The sequence below is a fragment of the Dermochelys coriacea genome, chromosome 10, assembly GCF_009764565.3.
Source record: "Dermochelys coriacea isolate rDerCor1 chromosome 10, rDerCor1.pri.v4, whole genome shotgun sequence".
Lineage (NCBI taxonomy): Eukaryota > Metazoa > Chordata > Testudines > Dermochelyidae > Dermochelys > Dermochelys coriacea.
In genome coordinates, this window is record NC_050077.1 from 18,401,879 (window position 1) to 18,420,511 (window position 18,633).

At 45.1% G+C, this 18,633-nt stretch overlaps 1 protein-coding gene across 1 annotated transcript; it reads left to right on the forward strand.

The window, feature by feature from the left end:
• The first annotated feature begins 8,417 nt into the window (after positions 1-8,417).
• ARL6IP1 (ADP ribosylation factor like GTPase 6 interacting protein 1) lies at positions 8,418-17,643 on the forward strand. The gene is made up of 6 exons (XM_038418925.2): positions 8,418-8,671; positions 12,118-12,251; positions 13,329-13,448; positions 14,606-14,723; positions 15,436-15,520; positions 16,481-17,643. Exons 1-6 carry the CDS (start codon positions 8,636-8,638, stop codon positions 16,597-16,599), a joined length of 612 nt encoding a protein of 203 aa, XP_038274853.1. The 5' UTR covers positions 8,418-8,635; the 3' UTR covers positions 16,600-17,643.
• The last annotated feature ends 990 nt before the right edge of the window (positions 17,644-18,633 follow it).

The window sequence follows — 18,633 nt, forward strand, 5'->3', positions numbered from 1 at the left end:
CGCGATGGCCAGGGTGATTCTGACTGGAGCTGATCTGAGGAGTGGTGCCAAGACCTGGATTGATGCTGTGATCTGGAGCTCCATGGGGTCCCTGAGTGGCGCCAGGAGCAGAACCTGCTGCGTGACACGGATCGACACACAGATTGGCGTCACGAGCGGAAGTGCTGGCACCACCTGGATTGGTGTCGTGAGTGTGACCGGTGTTACAAGTGCGAGCGATGCTGTGATTTTATCAGTGGTGCTGAGGGACGGAGCATCACCGGTTTGCCTCGGGACAGTGCCACTTGGTGCGGTACCAAAGGCTTGGTGCAAAGGGTGGGTGACCTCAGCGCTGTTATGGCGATGAGGTGCCTCGCAGCCTCAAAAGTTCCACCTCCTCGATGACCTGGGCCGGGGAGTCAAACGGCACCGGACTCGACAGTCCCCCTTGCGAGGCCGAAGTCAACGGTGTCATCTCCGCAGACTTCAGCACTGGGTGCTCCTCTCGAGGACACACCCCATTGGCTAGCTCCAGAGGGGTGGACCTCTGGGACAGAGAGCTGCTCCTCCCTTGCTTCCGGTGCCGCTTTGGCACCAGGGAGCAGTGGTGCCGTGAGTCTCTGCCTGAGTCCTTCTGTGGTGCTGCTTCCACTACATTTGTTGGGGTGCTACGCACGGATGAATTTGGCACCAGGTCCCGCCGCACCACTGGAGGCTGTGGACTAAGTGCCGCCTCCATAAGGAACTGCTTGAGGCAAACGTCTTGCTCCTTCATTCTGGGGCAAAACCCCTTACAAATCCTGCACTTGTCGACTCAGTGAGCCTCCCCCAGACAAGTGTCGTTGGGGTCGCCCGTTGGCATGGGCTTGCTGCAGGACTTGCAAGACTTGAACCCCTGGGACTTGGGCATGTAAGCCCTCCCAAGGAAAAGCGGTCAGGATAGAGGGTAAACTCCCCAACCCAACTGCTAACTAATGACTAAGAACTAACTAATAAGTACAGAGAACAAGAAACAAACAAAGCTAGGAAAACATGGTAGAACTTGCTGAGCAAGATGCCACAGTTCCAACGACCGTCACTGGCGGTAAGAAGGAACTGAGGAGGCGCTGGGTCAGCAGGATCATATATCAAGTACCATGAAGTTGCCACTCCAGTGGGCTCCAAAGCCAACCTGATGGGTGCTGCTAAGGGAAAAACTTTCCAATAACTCTGCATGCAGCGCGCACACACCTAATTGGAAGCGGTATGAGTAATCACTCGAAGAAGAAATTGTGTGTCTGTGACTGAGGAGGAAGACGAGAGAGTTGTAAGGGGGAATTCAAGGCGATTTGAGGGGAGGAGAAAAGTCACATTGTCTTTTGTCAGTTTCCACTTGAAACAAATCAGCAACATCCTGTGCAAAGAAAAATGGAAGTAGGAAGGAAGGTGTGAGGAATGAGTCAAATGTGGCAAAAAAGGCAGAGAAGTTGAAGTAGAACTGTTTAGCTTTGAAAATGGGAGAACTGAAAGAGGAGAGAATTCATTTGTTATGGAGCAAGACCGCCTGATCACGGGATTTCCACCAGAGAGACTGCAGCACGAGATCAAGAACAGAGGAAGTGGATGTTGGGGATGAGCCAGGGCTGGGGATTTGGAGGGCAGACCTTGTGACAGGAGAGAGCGGCAAAAGAATCAAGTTGTGGAGGAGAGTGAAGCATGGAGAGAATCAACAGCTGTATCAATGGAAGAAAGGAAAAAGATGCAGGGAGGAGAGTGCTGAGAGCAAACAATTCAATGCTGATGGACAGGAAGTCACAGAAAGCCCAAGAAATAGGGCATGAGGTGGGGGCAGGGAGCTGATAGACGATGTTGAGGGAGACCAGCTGAGAGCACCAGAGAGGTCGGAGAGATAACTTGGTCATAACCAAATCCAAGCCTGTTCGGTGGCTGCAGGTTGAATGAAGAGGTGCTGGTGAGGAAATGTGTAGCTAAGGGGTCCAGTAAGTTGTCAACATGAAAGACTTGGAGATTGTGAGGCACAGAGGAAGAGAGCAAGCCAGGAATCTAAATCAGAGAGGAAGGCTGATGGGAAGGACTGTAGAGGACAGCAAAAAGGAGGGGGGAAAGGGGTGGAGAATTAGATGCAGTGCTGTTCAAAAGAGGAGAAAGATAGGGAAGAGGGAAGGTGTTGGAAGTGGCAGGAAGAGGACAGGAGAAGCCCAACACCCTCATCTGGTCTGATCCAAGGAGGGGAGTGTGGCTGCAGAGGCAGTGTCAGACAAAAGGATCACTGTGATACCCAGGAACTGGAGGGATATATTAAGAGGTCATGGATGACGGATCTTTTTCAAGATGAAGTGGATGTTCCAGAAATGGAAAGCAAAGAGAAGGAGGGAGAGAGAAAGAAGGATGGGCATAAGGTTAGGAATGGTGGCATGAGAAGGGTGGAGACAGGTGTGGGACATGGAGAAGGTGGGGATGGAAGGAAGGTCAGGGTTGAGGCAAATGTCACCAGAGCTGAGGAGGTGGTGGCTGCAGAGGATGTGGGTTCTGGATTTATGCTGGCAGGAGAGGGGCAGAGTACAGGATGGAGATATCTCTACTCCATGGATCCAAAATCCAAGTGGTGACAGATCACATAGATAAGAAGGAGCTAAGTCATCTTTGCTTGGTCAGGAGGCCATTCAGTTCTGGACTACTTGTGTTCATCAAGGCCCTACATTTTCCAGGCTCCCAGAACTTGATGGCAAATCACAATAGTAGCTAATTCTCAGACAACCATGAGTGGCTGATAAAGGACCCAGTGTTGATGAGAAACTTTTGCAAGTGGGGATACCCATCACTAGATCTATTTACCAGGAACCAGAACAAAAAATGCCAAGTGTTCTGCTCCAGAGGAGGCTCCAGTCTAAGCTCCCTGTTAAATGCCTTTCGTATCCCCTGAATACCAGGACTTATCTATGTCTTCTGCCTAGTCCTCATGATGCTGACAAGCTGAGGAAACCAAGGCAAGATGCTGGATACATGATTATGATAACCCTGGCCTGGGTCAGGCAGTTCTGCTATTCGGATCTGATGAACCTTTCACCGCAGTCCCCTGATCACTTTGCCTAACATAGGATCTGACTGTTGTTCTATGAAACTACAACTGAACACTGCATTGTTACAACTGACGCCTGGATACTGACTGGCTAACATCCACCAAAAGAACCTAAAGTTCACATTCTGCCCTAAAGCACAAAAGCCTCAACTAGACTGACTTAAAAACCTAAGTGGAAGAAGTTTATATCGGCATCTCATCACTAGCTGTCTCGAAAACACCCTTTTCAGCCATATAGGGCTAGTAAAAAGAAAAGGAGTACTTGTGGCACCTTAGAGACTAACAAATTTATTAGAGCATAAGCTTTCGTGAGCTACAGCTCACTTCATCGGATGCATTTGGTGGAAAAAACAGAGGAGAGATTTATATACACACACACAGAGAACATGAAACAATGGGTTTATCATACGCACTGTAAGGAGAGTGATCACTTAAGATAAGCCATCACCAACAGCAGGGGGGGGAAGGAGGAAAACCTTTCATGGTGACAAGCAGGTAGGCTAATTCCAGCAGTTAACAAGAATATCAGAGGAACAGTGGGGGGTGGGGTGGGAGGGAGAAATACCATGGGGAAATAGTTTTACTTTGTGTAATGACTCATCCATTCCCAGTCTCTATTCAAGCCTAAGTTAATTGTATCCAGTTTGCAAATTAATTCCAATTCAGCAGTCTCTCGTTGGAGTCTGTTTTTGAAGCTTTTTTGTTGAAGGATAGCCACTCTTAGGTCTGTAATCGAGTGACCAGAGAGATTGAAGTGTTCTCCAGCTGGTTTTTGAATGTTATAATTCTTGACGTCTGATTTGTGTCCATTCATTCTTTTACGTAGAGACTGTCCAGTTTGGCCAATGTACATGGCAGAGGGGCATCGCTGGCACATGATGGCAAATATCACATTGGTAGATGCGCAGGTGAACGAGCCTCTGATAGTGTGGCTGATGTGATTAGGCCCTATGATGATAGCCTCTGATAGTGTGGCTGATGTGATTAGGCCCTATGATGATAGCCTCTGATAGTGTGGCTGATGTGATTAGGCCCTATGATGATAGCCTCTGATAGTGTGGCTGATGTGATTAGGCCCTATGATGATAGGGCCTAATCACATCAGCCACACTATCAGAGGCTCGTTCACCTGCGCATCTACCAATGTGATATTTGCCATCATGTGCCAGCGATGCCCCTCTGCCATGTACATTGGCCAAACTGGACAGTCTCTACGTAAAAGAATGAATGGACACAAATCAGACGTCAAGAATTATAACATTCAAAAACCAGCTGGAGAACACTTCAATCTCTCTGGTCACTCGATTACAGACCTAAGAGTGGCTATCCTTCAACAAAAAAGCTTCAAAAACAGACTCCAACGAGAGACTGCTGAATTGGAATTAATTTGCAAACTGGATACAATTAACTTAGGCTTGAATAGAGACTGGGAATGGATGAGTCATTACACAAAGTAAAACTATTTCCCCATGGTATTTCTCCCTCCCACCCCACCCCCCACTGTTCCTCTGATATTCTTGTTAACTGCTGGAATTAGCCTACCTTGCTTGTCACCATGAAAGGTTTTCCTCCTTTCCCCCCCCCCCCCCGCTGTTGGTGATGGCTTATCTTAAGTGATCACTCTCCTTACAGTGTGTATGATAAACCCATTGTTCCATGTTCTCTGTGTGTGTGTATATAAATCTCTCCTCTGTTTTTTCCACCAAATGCATCCGATGAAGTGAGCTGTAGCTCACGAAAGCTTATGCTCTAATAAATTTGTTAGTCTCTAAGGTGCCACAAGTACTTCTTTTCTTTTTGCGAATACAGACTAACAAGGCTGCTACTCTGAAACCTGTGATAGGGCTAGTAAATAGTCCAGAAAAAATCTGGACTTTCTATTGCATGGGAGTCTATTTACCAGCTTTATCTTCACATCACTCTATCTAGAGCCACACTGTGGGTTTGTTTTTTTTTTTTTTTACTCTACAGGAGTGGTTTCCAACCTTTTTATGCACAAGATCACTTTTTGAATTTAAGTGCAACCTAGGATCTGCCCCAGCCCGCTCACTCTATTCCCCCTTCCCTCTGTCGCTCATACTCCCTCACCCTCACTGGGCTGAGACAGGGGTTGGGGTGTGGGAGGGGATGTGGATTCTGGGTTGGGGCCAAGAGGTTCAGAATGTGGGAGGGGGCTTTGGGCTGAGTCTGGGGCAGAGGATTGGGGTGCACCAGGTGATGAGAGGTACAAGCTCTGGGAGGGAGTTTGGGTGCAGGAGGGGGTTCTGCGCTGGGGCAGAGTGTTGGGATGCATGAAGGAGTTTGAGGTGCTGGCTCTGGGAAGGGGGTTAGGGCTGGGTCAGGGGCTTGGGGTGTAGGAGGGGGCTCAGGGCTGAGGTGTGAGCTCCTGCTGGGCGGCACTTACTGTGGGCGGCTCCCAGTCAGCAGCATAGTGGAGTTAAGGCAGGCTCCCTGCCTGCCCCACGCTGCTCCCGGAAGCAACCAGCATGCCCCCATGGCCCCTGAGGGGGTGGTGAGGCAGGGGTCTCCATCCACTGCTCCTGCCTGGAAGCACTGTCTCTTCAGCTCCCATTGGCCACAGTTCCCTGTTCTTGGCCAATGGGAGCTGCAGGGGCGGTAGTTCCAGCCAGAGCAGCACACGGAGACCTCTGCTCCAGCCCACCCCACCCCCCAGGGACTGCGGGGGCATGCTGGCCACTTCTGGGAGCGGCGTCAGGTAGGCAGGGAGCTTGCCTTAACTCTGCTGTGCCGCTGGATTTTTAGCAGCCAGAGATCATGATTGACTGGCAGATGCTCCAGGATCGACCAGTCAATTGCGATTATATGGGTTAGTGACCACTGTTCTACAGTGTCTAGATTCCTTAGTTGCCTTGTTTGTATTCTTCCCCCCACCACCCCCAGTTCAGGAGCGGTCCTCTTGGGACCGCAATATAGTATTAATAGGGTTGATGGGCCCTTCCCAACCCTTTGAACTCCTGGTCACTTATTCCCTCTCCCACTTCCACTGAAGACTGCCTTTTTAGTAGCCATTATGTCAGTTTGAAGAGTATGAGAGATTCAGGCCCTTAGGCTAAGTCCCCCTTATACATTGTTTAATAAAGATGGGGTCCCTGTCAGGCCTCATCCCAAATTACTGGCCAAAGTTGTTTGAGTTCCGTATGGATCGATTTATTCATCTCCTAGTTTTCTTCCTCAAGCCTCTCCTCATCAGGGGAAGCTAAACTTCATAGAATTGATAATGTAAGGGCCCTGTCATATTACCGTTAACAGGATAATCATTCAGAAACACACCTAGACAATTCATGGCCAGTTCTAAAAGGATTAAAGGACAGGCAATATTCTCACAAAGATTATTGAAATAGGTCTCTGACTCAAAAACACATTATGAGCCAGCAAACTTCCATCCACGTGCACCCATTAGGGTTTATTCCTCTAGCGCTCAGGCTGCCTCTGCTGCCTGTTAGAAGAACTTCCCTATTTCTGAAACTTGAAGGGCAGCTAGCTGTGGAGTTCACTCCACACTTTTACAAGACACTCTTGGCAGAGGCTTCCTAATTGGTATCCATTTTGGTAGAGCTGTCTTGCAGTCATTATTTAACTGGCACTTCTGCCATCTCCAAGCACACAGACAACTGCTTGTTAATCACCAGTAGTGGAATCCATCTGGACAATCACTGAAAGAAGAAAGAATGGTTACTTACCTTAGAGTAAAACTGGTTCTTCAAGGTGTGTTGGTTACACAAATTCCATGACCTGTCTTCGCTTCACCCCACTACACAGTCTCCTCCCCTGGAAATCTTTATTGGCAAAGGAATTGAGGGATGGTTGGACCTGTTCTGCCCTTTGTGTGGGGATGGAACAGAGAGGGGGTGTGCATGTGTGATAACGTCTAGGGCATAGGTACTGTCCCCCTATCAGCACTAGTCCCTAGGCAGACTGCAGACCAAGTCTAGACTGCCAGGCACTTTTGAATGGATCCCCCAATACCTTTTTATTTACTTGCTATTTTTTTAAATTATTTTCTCTGCAGTCTGGACCTTGACCATGACATTTGGACCTTTGACAAAAAATTGACTACTCCTGCCCCATACCAAAATAATCTGATCTTAGACATGTGTGCATTAAAAGTAAAATTCCTATAGATAACACAGCCTGAAGAATCACAGTCACTGTAAAGTAAGTAACCATTCTTTCTTTTTATTTACCTTCTGGTGTCTGAGTCTTTAGGATACCCTCAAATCGTGTCTTCAAGCTCCTCTCCAAAATCAGGAGGGCTTAAAACTTGTTTTTTAAGCTAAAGCTGAAATTCTCGCATAAAGGCTCAGCTCCTTGGAGACAACTGATTAAATCAAACATCGAATCTGATTTTAAAATTACACAAGATGGGACCGCTCTACCGAGCTGGTGGAGGCATGACTCATGGTTTTTGAATGCTTGAAGTGGTTTAGCTGAAGTTCAGACCATTCTGTGGTTGTGTATCCACTTTGTTTGTTCTTCTGTTGGCCCTCCCTTCCTGTTAGCTCCATCCACCCATTCCACTACTGACCAGAGCTGCTCTTCCATTTGCCAAAAGCAGGGGGACTGCGTCCGCTATGGCCAAACCGTGCAGTATGTACCGGATGGGCTCTGTCCACCCCCCACCCCGAACGATGCATCTCTCTGGCATGTGGTGTTCCCTGCGTGTTCCTGGCGTAGCCACCTGAGGGTGCTGCTCTGCCCAGGAGCAACTATCACCATCCCCCACTTGCTTGGCCTTTAATTCCACTCTGCTGCTTTCTTTTCTTTTTGCTCGTCCAGAGTTGTCTTCTGGGCTGCCCATAGGCCTGTGCCAGTTGCAGCTGTGCCCTTATGGACCACTGTCTGTGAATTGTTGCATCCGATGAAGTGAGCTGTAGCTCACGAAAGCTTATGCTCACATAAATTTGTTCGTCTTTAAGGTGCCACGAGTCCTCCTTTTCTTTCTGCGAATACAGACTAACACGGCTGCTACTCTGAAACCTGGGAATTGTTTTTGTACCTGTGGCAACTACCGAGGCAGGCGCCCGCTCAAGGGGCAAAGCACCCACTGAGGAGTAGCTGTGAATGGGAGACTCTCCCCTCATAGATGGGGGGGGGGGGGCTGTGAACGGTGGCGGGTCTCCCTCGCCCCGCCCCCGGGAAACGTGGGACAGCTGAGGGACTCCCCCTCCCATTGCCCCCAGGAACTTGGCAGACCAGGGAGAAAGCCCCCCCCGCCCCCCCGCCCCGGGAGAGTTTGGCCACCAATGAACGCTCTACACTACTGAGCGGAAGAGGAGAAGCGGAGCCCTGATTGGTCGCTGCCTGTATTCAAACAGCAACTGCCAGCAGGCTCCGCTTGCAGTTGAGCGCTCTGGGCTTGACCGGACCCACGCTTGGAGTCGGCCAACCAAGTTGGCGGGCAGGGCGTTTGGGTGGAGCCAGCCGCTTCCCCCTCCCCGCTGGACGCCGCGTCTATAAGGGGCGGCGGCCGGCGAGCTGCCGCAGCGCAGCGCGGCGAGCGGGAGGGCGCGGCTAGAGGCCGAGAAGCAGCAAGTGCAGCGCCCCGACTCGCACAAAATGGCGGAGGGAGATAACAAGAGCGCCAACCAGCTGGTGAGCGGCTCTTGCGGGCTGGCCGGGGTCGCTTGGGCAGCCGGAAGGGGACGTGAGCGTCTCCGGCCCCTTGCGCCATTCTTCTCGCTGCCCCGGGCGCGGCCTGGTCGGGGAAGGAGGGAGACAGTGGGGCTGCGTCTTCCCTCCCCATCTCCACGCGTCTTCAACCCTCGCTCTCCAGCCGGGGGTGGCGACCAACGGAAATTTATCCCCCTCCGGCGTTCCGTAGCGACGGGGGTCCTGGCTTTGTGCGGGAGGCCGGGCCTGCCCCGCGTCGCCCGCCTGCGGCAGATGCTGGTGGGCGACTGGCTCCCGCAGGAGCGGGGCGGCCTGTGCGGAGGGGACGGAGCGCTCGCTGCGGGAGGCCGAGCCTACCCCGTGAGCGCTCTCCGGGCAGAGGGCGTGGAGTCGGCGGCCCACTGAGCCCAGCGGGGGTGGGCGGCCGCTTCCGTGTGCTCCCCCCCCTCCCCCCGCCCTGGCTGACCGCCTTGGCCCGTCTGAGCGCCGGTGGCCAGACGCCTCCCCTCCCCCAGCCTTTGGTGGCTTTGGTCAGTGCGCGCAGAGGGGCTCCAGCCGCTGACTGCGCAGGGCGTCCTCGTGGTGTTAGCACCTGCCCCTGTTAATAAAGGGGGACAGGGATTAGCTCGGCGCTTCCAAGCAAACCTCACACGAGGCCTCGGTCCCTTGCGATTGGCCCCGCCCTGTATGCAATTTTAAAATCAGATTGTTCTTTACATAACATATGCAGGCTTTTTTTTTTTTTGTCTTAGTCTGTGATCTCTGTGAGAGACCCTACTAGCGTTTCCTGAGGGGATGGTCATATTTCAGCGTATTTTGGGTGTGACTAGCTGTTTGACAGATGTAAGAGGACCACAGAAGTTGCAGGGTGGCTAGTGGGATAGTTTAAGGTAAGGGCTGGATATAGCTACAAAGCCGAGGGTGGAAGAAGTGAAGACTTGACTTGATGGGTGGTGGTAGCAGAACAGGGGCAGGATGCGTTCATCTTCCATTCAGTTTAAAATGTAAATAAAACAAATCTGAGAAGTAGTTTTGGGTACTCCCTTGGACACGTGTTTTATAGCTATATTTTAATGTTCTTCAACTTTTAGTAGTCTAAAAATTCCAAATAGACGAAAGGGGGAAAATTACTTCTTGAAAATATAGGAAGGAGGAAATAGCAAAACTGGCTAGATGTAGGTGCTACCAAATGCACAAACTAAAACAAAAACCTGGAGAAATCATGCTAATTCACTTTTAAGAAGACAACTGAAACAATAGGCAATTTGAACTTACCATCAATTTACTTACTTACCATCAACTTACTTACTATTGCAGAGGTGTCCTCTGGTCTTGAAGTCTGATGGATTAACCATGACTTTGTATGATTGGTTAACCCATTTGTTGTTTATATTAGAGCAGAGGGTTCCCAAACTCTGTGGTAAGAAACCTTATTGGAAGTGATATCCCAAAAGCTCTTTTAAAAAAAGTTTCATGTAGTCATCACCTGCACTGCAGCATTTCAGAAAATGCTTGGGAAGCAAAATGCACTTGCCTGTTTGAGCCATAATGGCCAATAATTATTTATTTATTTTTTGCTAAGCCTAGCTTTCAGCTTGCACCAAGCTGCACAACTTGAGCTACTGAAGTGAACTTGCGAAGTTCCATATCATCCTTCAGAGCTCATGTCTAAAAAGACGCATGTACACTGCTGGTTCAAAACGTGCAGCTGTGTGGATTGGGGAGATAGATGGGCCTGTCACAAACAAAGCCACTGCGGAGTATGAGCTCCCTCTGCACGCCCTACCCTGCATAGGCTGCAGACTGGGCCCTGCAGTACTGGGAGGCCTGGGGCGCATGGGGATTTTCCTCCTATCTCCCCAGGGAAGTATGCACGTGTGCCGGGGGTGGTGTCAGTTGGGTCTAGACTGTCTAGTGGATAAAAGCCTGTCTGTGAGACTAAGGAGAGCCACCTGGCTCTTCAGCAGCAGAACTGGCTAACTACAATCCCTGCTTGGGAGGGGGCTGGAGTTGCTGAGGAGCAAGAGCGCTTCTACTCCAAGTGGTATCTGATACGCAGGTAAAGCCAAGACTCCCCCCATTCCCCTTCCTTCTGAGTCACCTGCTCTTTTAGTTGTACACAAGTACAGCCCCTTTCTCATTAATGGTGCTTTTTAAAATTTGTGCAAGAGCTAATCAAAACGTTTTGTTTTTTATTTAAATTTTGTGGGGTTTTGTTTTGTTTTTAAAGGAAGCAAAATGAATTTTTGACTCGCACTCAGCAATAACCCAAATAAGAATTAGCAGGAACATTAAACTTAAATTAGACTCAGAAGCATATTAAAATATATCAGGACACCATTTATGATGTACTTATTTGTTGTAATTTGAGTAACATAAAAGGCCTAGTGGTGGCTTCATTGTGGTTTTTTGTTGTATGTTATAATTAAAGTGATATAATTAAAGTTGGGTGAGAACTTTTTGATTACATTTTTTTGTTGGAAATTGAAAATATTCATTAGTTGAAATGTATCGTTCAGATGAAACTTTTATCAGGAAGGTTTCTCGGGTCCGGAACAGAATTTCTGGTCGAAACCAGAAACCAACTCTAGAGTAGCCAGTCGCTCAGTGGTCAGGTCCTGAGTTGTAGGAAACCCATATTCAACAAGACTGGTTTGCATGATTCAGACAAGAGACTTGAATCTGGGTCTGCTATATTCTGGGTGAGTGCTCTAATCACTGTTTTATTGGCTATTTTAGAAGTATATATTGCGGGAGGAGAAAAAGTCTTGCTTTTGTTTCACATCGGAACAAAACCAAATGTTTAAATCTGAAAATTTTTTATTGGAATTATCTAACATTTTAGGCCTCCTAGGCATTTACTTCACAGTCTGGATATACTTAAATTAATCTTATGAAGGGCTGAATTAAATGCGCGTAGGAAACAGAAATTTGTACGTGGTATTTTGAATATCTTATTTTCAAGAAGGTGTTATGGGAACCAATATAGGTTGGGGAAACACTAGACTAGGGGATTTCTTCTATGTCTGAAAATAGCAGATTACAAATCTTTTAATATAGCAGTATGTCTTGGGATGCTATTCAGGTTGTGAGTCTCAAAACAGTGTAGGGGATTTAGAGATGCATTCTACTCCGCAAATGGCTTGGAAAATCTGTCTTGCTGTTTTGATTGAAACTGACTATATAGCTTTATCCCATACTCTTTTGTTTGACTAAGGAGAATTTTTGATATAAAAATGTTTTTCTAATTGAAAAAGGAACTAACCATATATAGTATCTTTATAAAAAATAACTTGGTTCAGAGTGGCTTCAAAACCAAAGGTCCTTATTTAATATAATTGGTGTATCTGTAAAGCATGTAGATGTATGAATTACCTGATTTCTTAATGATGACGTGTTTTTGTTTTGTTTTGTTTTTTTAAATACAGGCTGCAGAGACTGCAAGTTTGGAGGAACATTTGCAAGGATGGGGAGAAGTAATTCTGGTAGCTGACAAAATCCTTCGCTGGGAGAGAGCTTGGTTTCCACTTGTATTGATGGGTGGTGTTTCCTTTGCTTTTCTGTGAGTGCAGTACCCTCTGACTACTTACGTCTTCGGATAGCAAAAATGCAGTGAAACTTTGCAAGTCTTTACTTCTCTAAAGATGCATAAACAGAGATCTTGGAGTAAGAATCCTGCACAAATGCAAGTAAAGCAGAACTCCCCAAGCTCTAAAGATTTCCCTTTCTGAGCGCAGTGGTAACAGGAAGGAGCAGAAGTCGCATTCTAGCCACACACAGGCCAGTGGCAGCGCTGATTTAGTCCCAGAAACCTTAGAGGACCAACTATACCTAGACTATCCCTGATGGGTTTGTCTAACCTGTTCTTTAAAACTTTCAATGACTGAATTTTCATAACCTCCCTTGGTAACCTATTCCAGTACTTAATTGTCCTAAAGTTTTTCTTAATATCCAACCTAAATCTTCCCTGCTCTAGATTAAGTCGATTACTTCTTGTCCTACCTTCAGTGGACATGGAGAACAAATGTGCACATAGTGATTCTTTGGTGCTTGGAAAATAATTCAGACTTTTTGTAGGGATAAAGTACTACCAGTTTCTTGATTCTTGAGTTAGCACTCACCATGCCTTGCACTTTCGTAAAAGCTCCTTGGTGTATCAACACTTAACGTGGGTTGGGGAAGTATCCCCAACCTGCTGTCCTCGGGATGGTGTTGTGCATGCCTGTGCTAGGGAACTGCAGATCAAGAGTGACAAGTCTTAAGGTGACATCTTCATAGAATTAGAAGTACAAGTGAAGTAACTGTCCCTACCTGAAATAGTGTAAACGTTCTGTATTGCTAAACAATCTGCATAGCACATTGTCTTGCTGCAGGTTTTAGTGTTGTTCAATACAGTGATATTTTGGAGGGTACTGCAGGGGAATAGTTCTATATTGGTGTTCTTTTTTTGGTTTTTGTTTTGTTTTAAATCACTGGAGCTGAGAGCAACTTTGAACCACTTAACTTGTTGAATTTGTTTAAATCTAAATTTTGTGTTGAAATCAAGCATGCTTTTAAATGCAGCAATTTAAAGATTTAGACTAACTGAATTTTCAGAAATTCACAAGCAAGCAATTTTTACATTCCCTTTTCTTTACAGGATGATCTACTATCTGGATCCTTCTGTTCTTTCAGGTGTCTCTTGTTTTGTCATGTTCCTATCTTTGGCTGACTATCTTGTTCCTGCTCTTGCTCCTAGAATTTTTGGCTCTAATAAATGGTATGTAAAATCAAAACTTGAGAAATAAACCCCTTATGGCTTTCCTATTTATGAAAATGAACATTGTCAAAATGGGCAGTTGAGTGGCTAATATCAGGTCAGTTGTGTATACCATAGCATGCAAGGGTCAGGCGCTCATCACCTACTAACCAAAAGATGCTAGTGACTCCAGTGGTAAGAAGTTGAACTTCATTTTATTTTAGAAGATGGGGAGGGTGGGGTACTACACATCTTCCCAGCTTTGCCTCATTCCAGCTAAAGACCTCTTTTGTGATAGGCATATTGCCTTAATCTGCTTTAAGATGTTGCCCTACTACTAACTTTATTCTTTTAAAGCTAACACTTCAATTCTTAACAATTCAAACTTGCACAGTGAGTGACTGTTAAATATGACCTAACTAAAAATCTAGAAAGGGGAGTATACAGCACATGGATGAAAATTTTAGGTGCTGAAGTGGAGGAGTAGTTCTAAACATTAACTTAGGATGAAGAAAGTAATACACCAAGGGACCTAGAGTAGAAATTTGGGTAGGAAATAATCAACACTTCAACTTGGGGGAAGGGAAGTTAACTTTTACAGAAAGAAGTAACGATAACCTGATCTACTGGAAGAAAAACCTAGAGAATTACCTGTTGGATTTAAAATGGGATAATTGGCTAATACCAGGGTAAGACCATACGGCTGTTTGGAGAGGGGGAAAAAAAAAATTCTATGCAAGAGTATCGGCTAGTGTAGCCAGACTTGGTAGCGGATAAAACTTTGGTAGTAGTATGCATCTCTTGTGCATACTCTAACGTAGCATTATGCAAGCCTTTTGAATTAATTGCCCCTGAAAGAATAGTACACAATTTCTGAGAGATTCAGTGTACAGTGAATTCTAAAACAAGTTCAAAGTATACAGTCAATTGATAAATATAGGGTGCTCAATAAAATGGGCAGTAATTTAAGGAAATGTAAAAGTAAACAAAATCAAGATCGTGCTTCAGTGTAGATAACACTGATGTTGAAAAGTTAAGATCTCTGCGTGTTCTTTCTTTTTACTGAAAGAGCAACGAATTTTACATCCTGAACTTTAAACTGACCTTTGGATGATATCTTAGGCTCAAGATATTTCAGATTGTAATACATTTATTTTTAAAAATTCCTTTTTAAAAAGGACCACAGAACAGCAGCAAAGATTTCATGAAATTTGCAGCAACCTGGTAAAAACTCGTCGCAGAACTATTGGCTGGTGGAAACGTCTCTTCACATTGAAGGAAGAAAAGCCTAAAATGGTACTTTACACACTTGGCCCTGAGGGGTTGGGGGTTGAAAAAATTACTTAAACTATGATTCTGCTTTATTCATATTTGAAATAAGGGTTTTGTCTCTTTATGAAATGGCATCTTGTATTTAGATTTGGCAACTCTGAGTTTGCAATTTAGGGAACACATCTTATTTTTGTGAATACCAAATGAGGGTTCAAAACACTTCTCAATGTAAACTCAAACTCTGACCAACTTTAACCTTAAAGCAGAGTATAACAACTTTGAGGAGCCCAACTTCTGATACCATCTTAAATAGATGTCTTTCAGTAAGCACCTGCCATCTGAAAACCAGGCTCCTTCTAAGGTGTGTCAAGTTAGGCACACCTTAGAATATCTTGGCCTAAAAGTAACTTCAGATGCTGCACCTTTCTTATCAGTGGTAATGGTGGTGCAATTACACAGATGTAGAGAAATATTTAGTGTGAAAGACCCTTGCAAACAAAAGGAACAGTTAATATGCTGGGAAACTGATGAACTGAAAATATGAGAACATTTGTCTGTGATCAGGTCAGGCATTTTAAATGGTGCGTGTAACTATAGTGTGTATGGTTGGTGAGCGAGGGGCGCTTCCAACTGAAGTGGTTGGAAGTTCATTTCCCTTTTTAAATTTGGGAATTTAAAATGTTGTGAAATCCCAGACAGGACTTGAGTAACTTCATGTTTTATCTCTCATTCTTAGTACTTCATGACCATGCTCTGTTCTCTTGCTGGAATTGCTTGGGTAGGACAGCAAGTTCATAATCTCTTCCTCACCTACCTTATAGGTAAGTGTTTATACTTTGCAGAGTGGATGCAAACAAGAATATTTTCCCCTCTTCTGGATAGAGACAATTGCCAAAAGTTCACGTGCTAAACTGCTAATTTGTTTGAAACTCACTGTTTCCCGATGGACCTACTTTCCCACTTCCACTGAAGGACAAGCAATACAGTAACTCCTCACTTAACGTCATCCCTGTTCACGTTGTTTCGTTGGAGCTAGTTGATGGGGGCTTGGAACCATGGTGAAAGGGCAGCCCCCTAAGTTCCCTGTGCGGCAGCCACCCAGCAGGCTATCAATTGCTGGGCAGTTCAGCTGTCCCTCCCTGCCACTGCTGTGTGCTGCTCCTACTCCCTGCCTTGGAGCTTTTCCCAGGAGCCTCCTGCTTGCTTTGCAGAGGGGGTGGGGGGAAGAAGGGGGTGCTAATGTAAGGGTGTCCCCCTCCCTTGCTCCTGTACCCCATTTCCACAGAGCGGGCGGGGGAGGGACATGAGTGTTCAGGACAGAGGGAGCTTGCTGGCAGCAGTTGCTGTCCCAACTTGCTGATCTACTTAAAGGGGAAATGCACATCTCTCACACACACGTCTGTCTCTGTCATGTTGTGTCTCCTTCCTCCATTCGTGTGGAGTGCGAGGCTACATTAACACTAGTGGTGTTCATCATTTAGCAGTAAGGCATTCCTTGGGAAATATTCCACCCTCTGACACAACCATCTCAAGCAAGCTTCACAACCATTGCTGTGTACGGCATTAAATTGTTCGTTTAAAACTTACACAGTGTGTGTAAAATTGGATTTGCTTAACATCGTTTCGCTTAAAGTAGCATTTTTTAGGAACGTAATTACAGTGTTAAGCAAGGAGTTGCTGTATAAAGAACTCTTAATAGGGTTTAGTGAGCATGTGGGGTTATATAGTGAAAGGAACTTTATATACTGTTAAGTAATTTGTTCTGTCTGATCTCATTTTAGTGAGTTTTTTGTTGCTGCTTCCTGGATTAAACCAACATGGAATCATTATAAAGTATGTTGGAATGGCAAAAAGGGAGATTAACAAACTTCTCAAGCAAAAGGAGAAGAAAAATGAATGAAGCATCACTTGCTAATTAAGCTACAGCATAAGATGTCCCTGGGAACAGTTTCTAGAATTCCTGTATACTTAATATTATAGAAACAGTTACTTTGCTCATTGGCTCTAATTAAAATTGGGTCCCTATTCAGCAGAAATGCCATTCTCTCAACAGCTGTGAGAATCTCATGTTTGCTCTGGTAGGCACATAGTTTTGTAGCCTGCTGGTGATTATATTTGGGAAATACCTATTTTATGCAATGGGGAGCCCTGCTGAACTTATTTAACATCCACACCATGTGGGAAGTCTCTTAGCTGCTAAAGCATAAGAATTGGCACTTTTGTAATGTATGAATAGTATCCTCATAATGAAGTTAGTAGTATTGCCCCACCATCAATAGGCTTGTGGGCGCAGAAAGCAGCAAAGTATGTGATTTAAGAACTAGTTAATTGGTGTGGAGATTTTTTTTTACTACTGATTCTAGTGGGAAGGGACCAATTAACAGTCTTCGTTCCCATTCAGTTCTTTCTGCGGGCACTTGTGCAGAATTATGGCTAAAAATGAATCTATGGCCTAGCTAAAATTGTATTTATTTTTTTTCTGTTGGCTAGCTTAATCGGTTGAATAAACCATGGATTATTTCTGCCAAATAGGGCTCCTGAACACTTAAATTTGAATTTAGTCATAGCTGTAGTGTAACTGTCAACTCATTGCACTGAAAACGTTGAAAGTGGCCTAGGGTATATGTACCCGAACAGTCAATTATTTTGAAAACTGCTGTAGTCATGGAGCCATGTAACAAGTCTGTTTTTATGTATGTTGTCCTGTCCATAGATGTACTAGATATTTGTCTCTTGTAAATAATCCTGTCTTCTGAGTTATGACTTCAGTTTTTAAAACTGTACTTCTGTTTTCTCAAGTAAAAGCTGAAAGATGTTTACCTATCAAGGCATCTTAAAAGTTGAACATTTGTTTTAAAACTATCTTTCTTCTATGTTTGTTTCAAGTGTAAAACAGGTAAATGGTGGTACCTTTTTAATTTAAAATATAGACTTGAGAAAACCATTTTGAAGAGTTGCTCTTTCGCACATACATTGTGAACACACACCAGGGATCTCATCTTTGCCAGGATGAGAGTGGAGATGTGAAAGTACTTCTATACTTCAACCTCATAAATGCATCTATGGGCACAGGGCTACTATCTTAAAGAATAGTCTCTCCTACTGCACTTAATCTAATGATAGTAAACTTCTCTCTCTATTTTTTTTCTAAAGAGTGGAGCTTGTCAGTATAACTGCTATTTGTTCAATCTGAGAAGTAGTGCCTATGCTGCTGAGAAGCCTGGAATGTCATGGGAACAGAAGACTGCAGTGTCTTTTTCTCTGCAGCAAATGGAATTCCTTCCACTGTTGCTTATCATGGCTTTCATAGCAGCAGCTGCTTATGACTGACCTAGGTCAATTTTTAGGAACTGTGAATAAATCTGTGGGGAAAGGGCATATATGAAAGTGACAAAGCAGGCCCAATCAACAAAAAATACAAGTTTGAACTCTACAAAATTAGACACTGCTGGGGAAAATGAAACATTTGTTAATGTCTCAAAGCTGACAGTTAACTAACTTTGGATTCTGACTATGATGAGTGTCCCATATAATGAGCAAGAATATTTCATGATACAGAATTTCCCATAGCCTCCATGACTGCAGAGAATCTTTAAAATGTAAACTGATATAGTGTTTAAGCCTATAAGTAGCCTGAAATAGTAGCTTTCAATGGTATGAACTTTTACATCTTAATCAACTTTGAAAAATATATGCTAATGTTAAATTGCTCACTTCTAAAGATCTCTAGAAACGGAAGAACACAATTCCAAACAGCCTCTAATGGGCTTCCCAGATGCTAAAAATCTGTTTTATCAAGCTGCCAGGCCTCCAGCTTTACCTGGCCAGTTTTCATAATGTGGATTGATGCATAACTAGCATACTGAAGCTTAAATTTAGGGTGTATGTTTAAAAACAACCAGCTTTTTTAAATGGTATAGCCAAGTAACACTGG

What these genes read in the sequence shown, in the direction of transcription:
- ARL6IP1 (XM_038418925.2), top strand. Translation starts at nt 8,636, where the DNA reads ATGGCGGAGGGAGATAACAAGAGCGCCAACCAGCTG. An exon ending in ACAAGAGCGCCAACCAGCTG is followed by an intron (nt 8,672 to 12,117) that starts GTGAGCGGCTCT and finishes TTTTAAATACAG; the next exon opens with GCTGCAGAGACTGCAAGTTT. An exon ending in GGTGTTTCCTTTGCTTTTCT is followed by an intron (nt 12,252 to 13,328) that starts GTGAGTGCAGTA and finishes TTTTCTTTACAG; the next exon opens with GATGATCTACTATCTGGATC.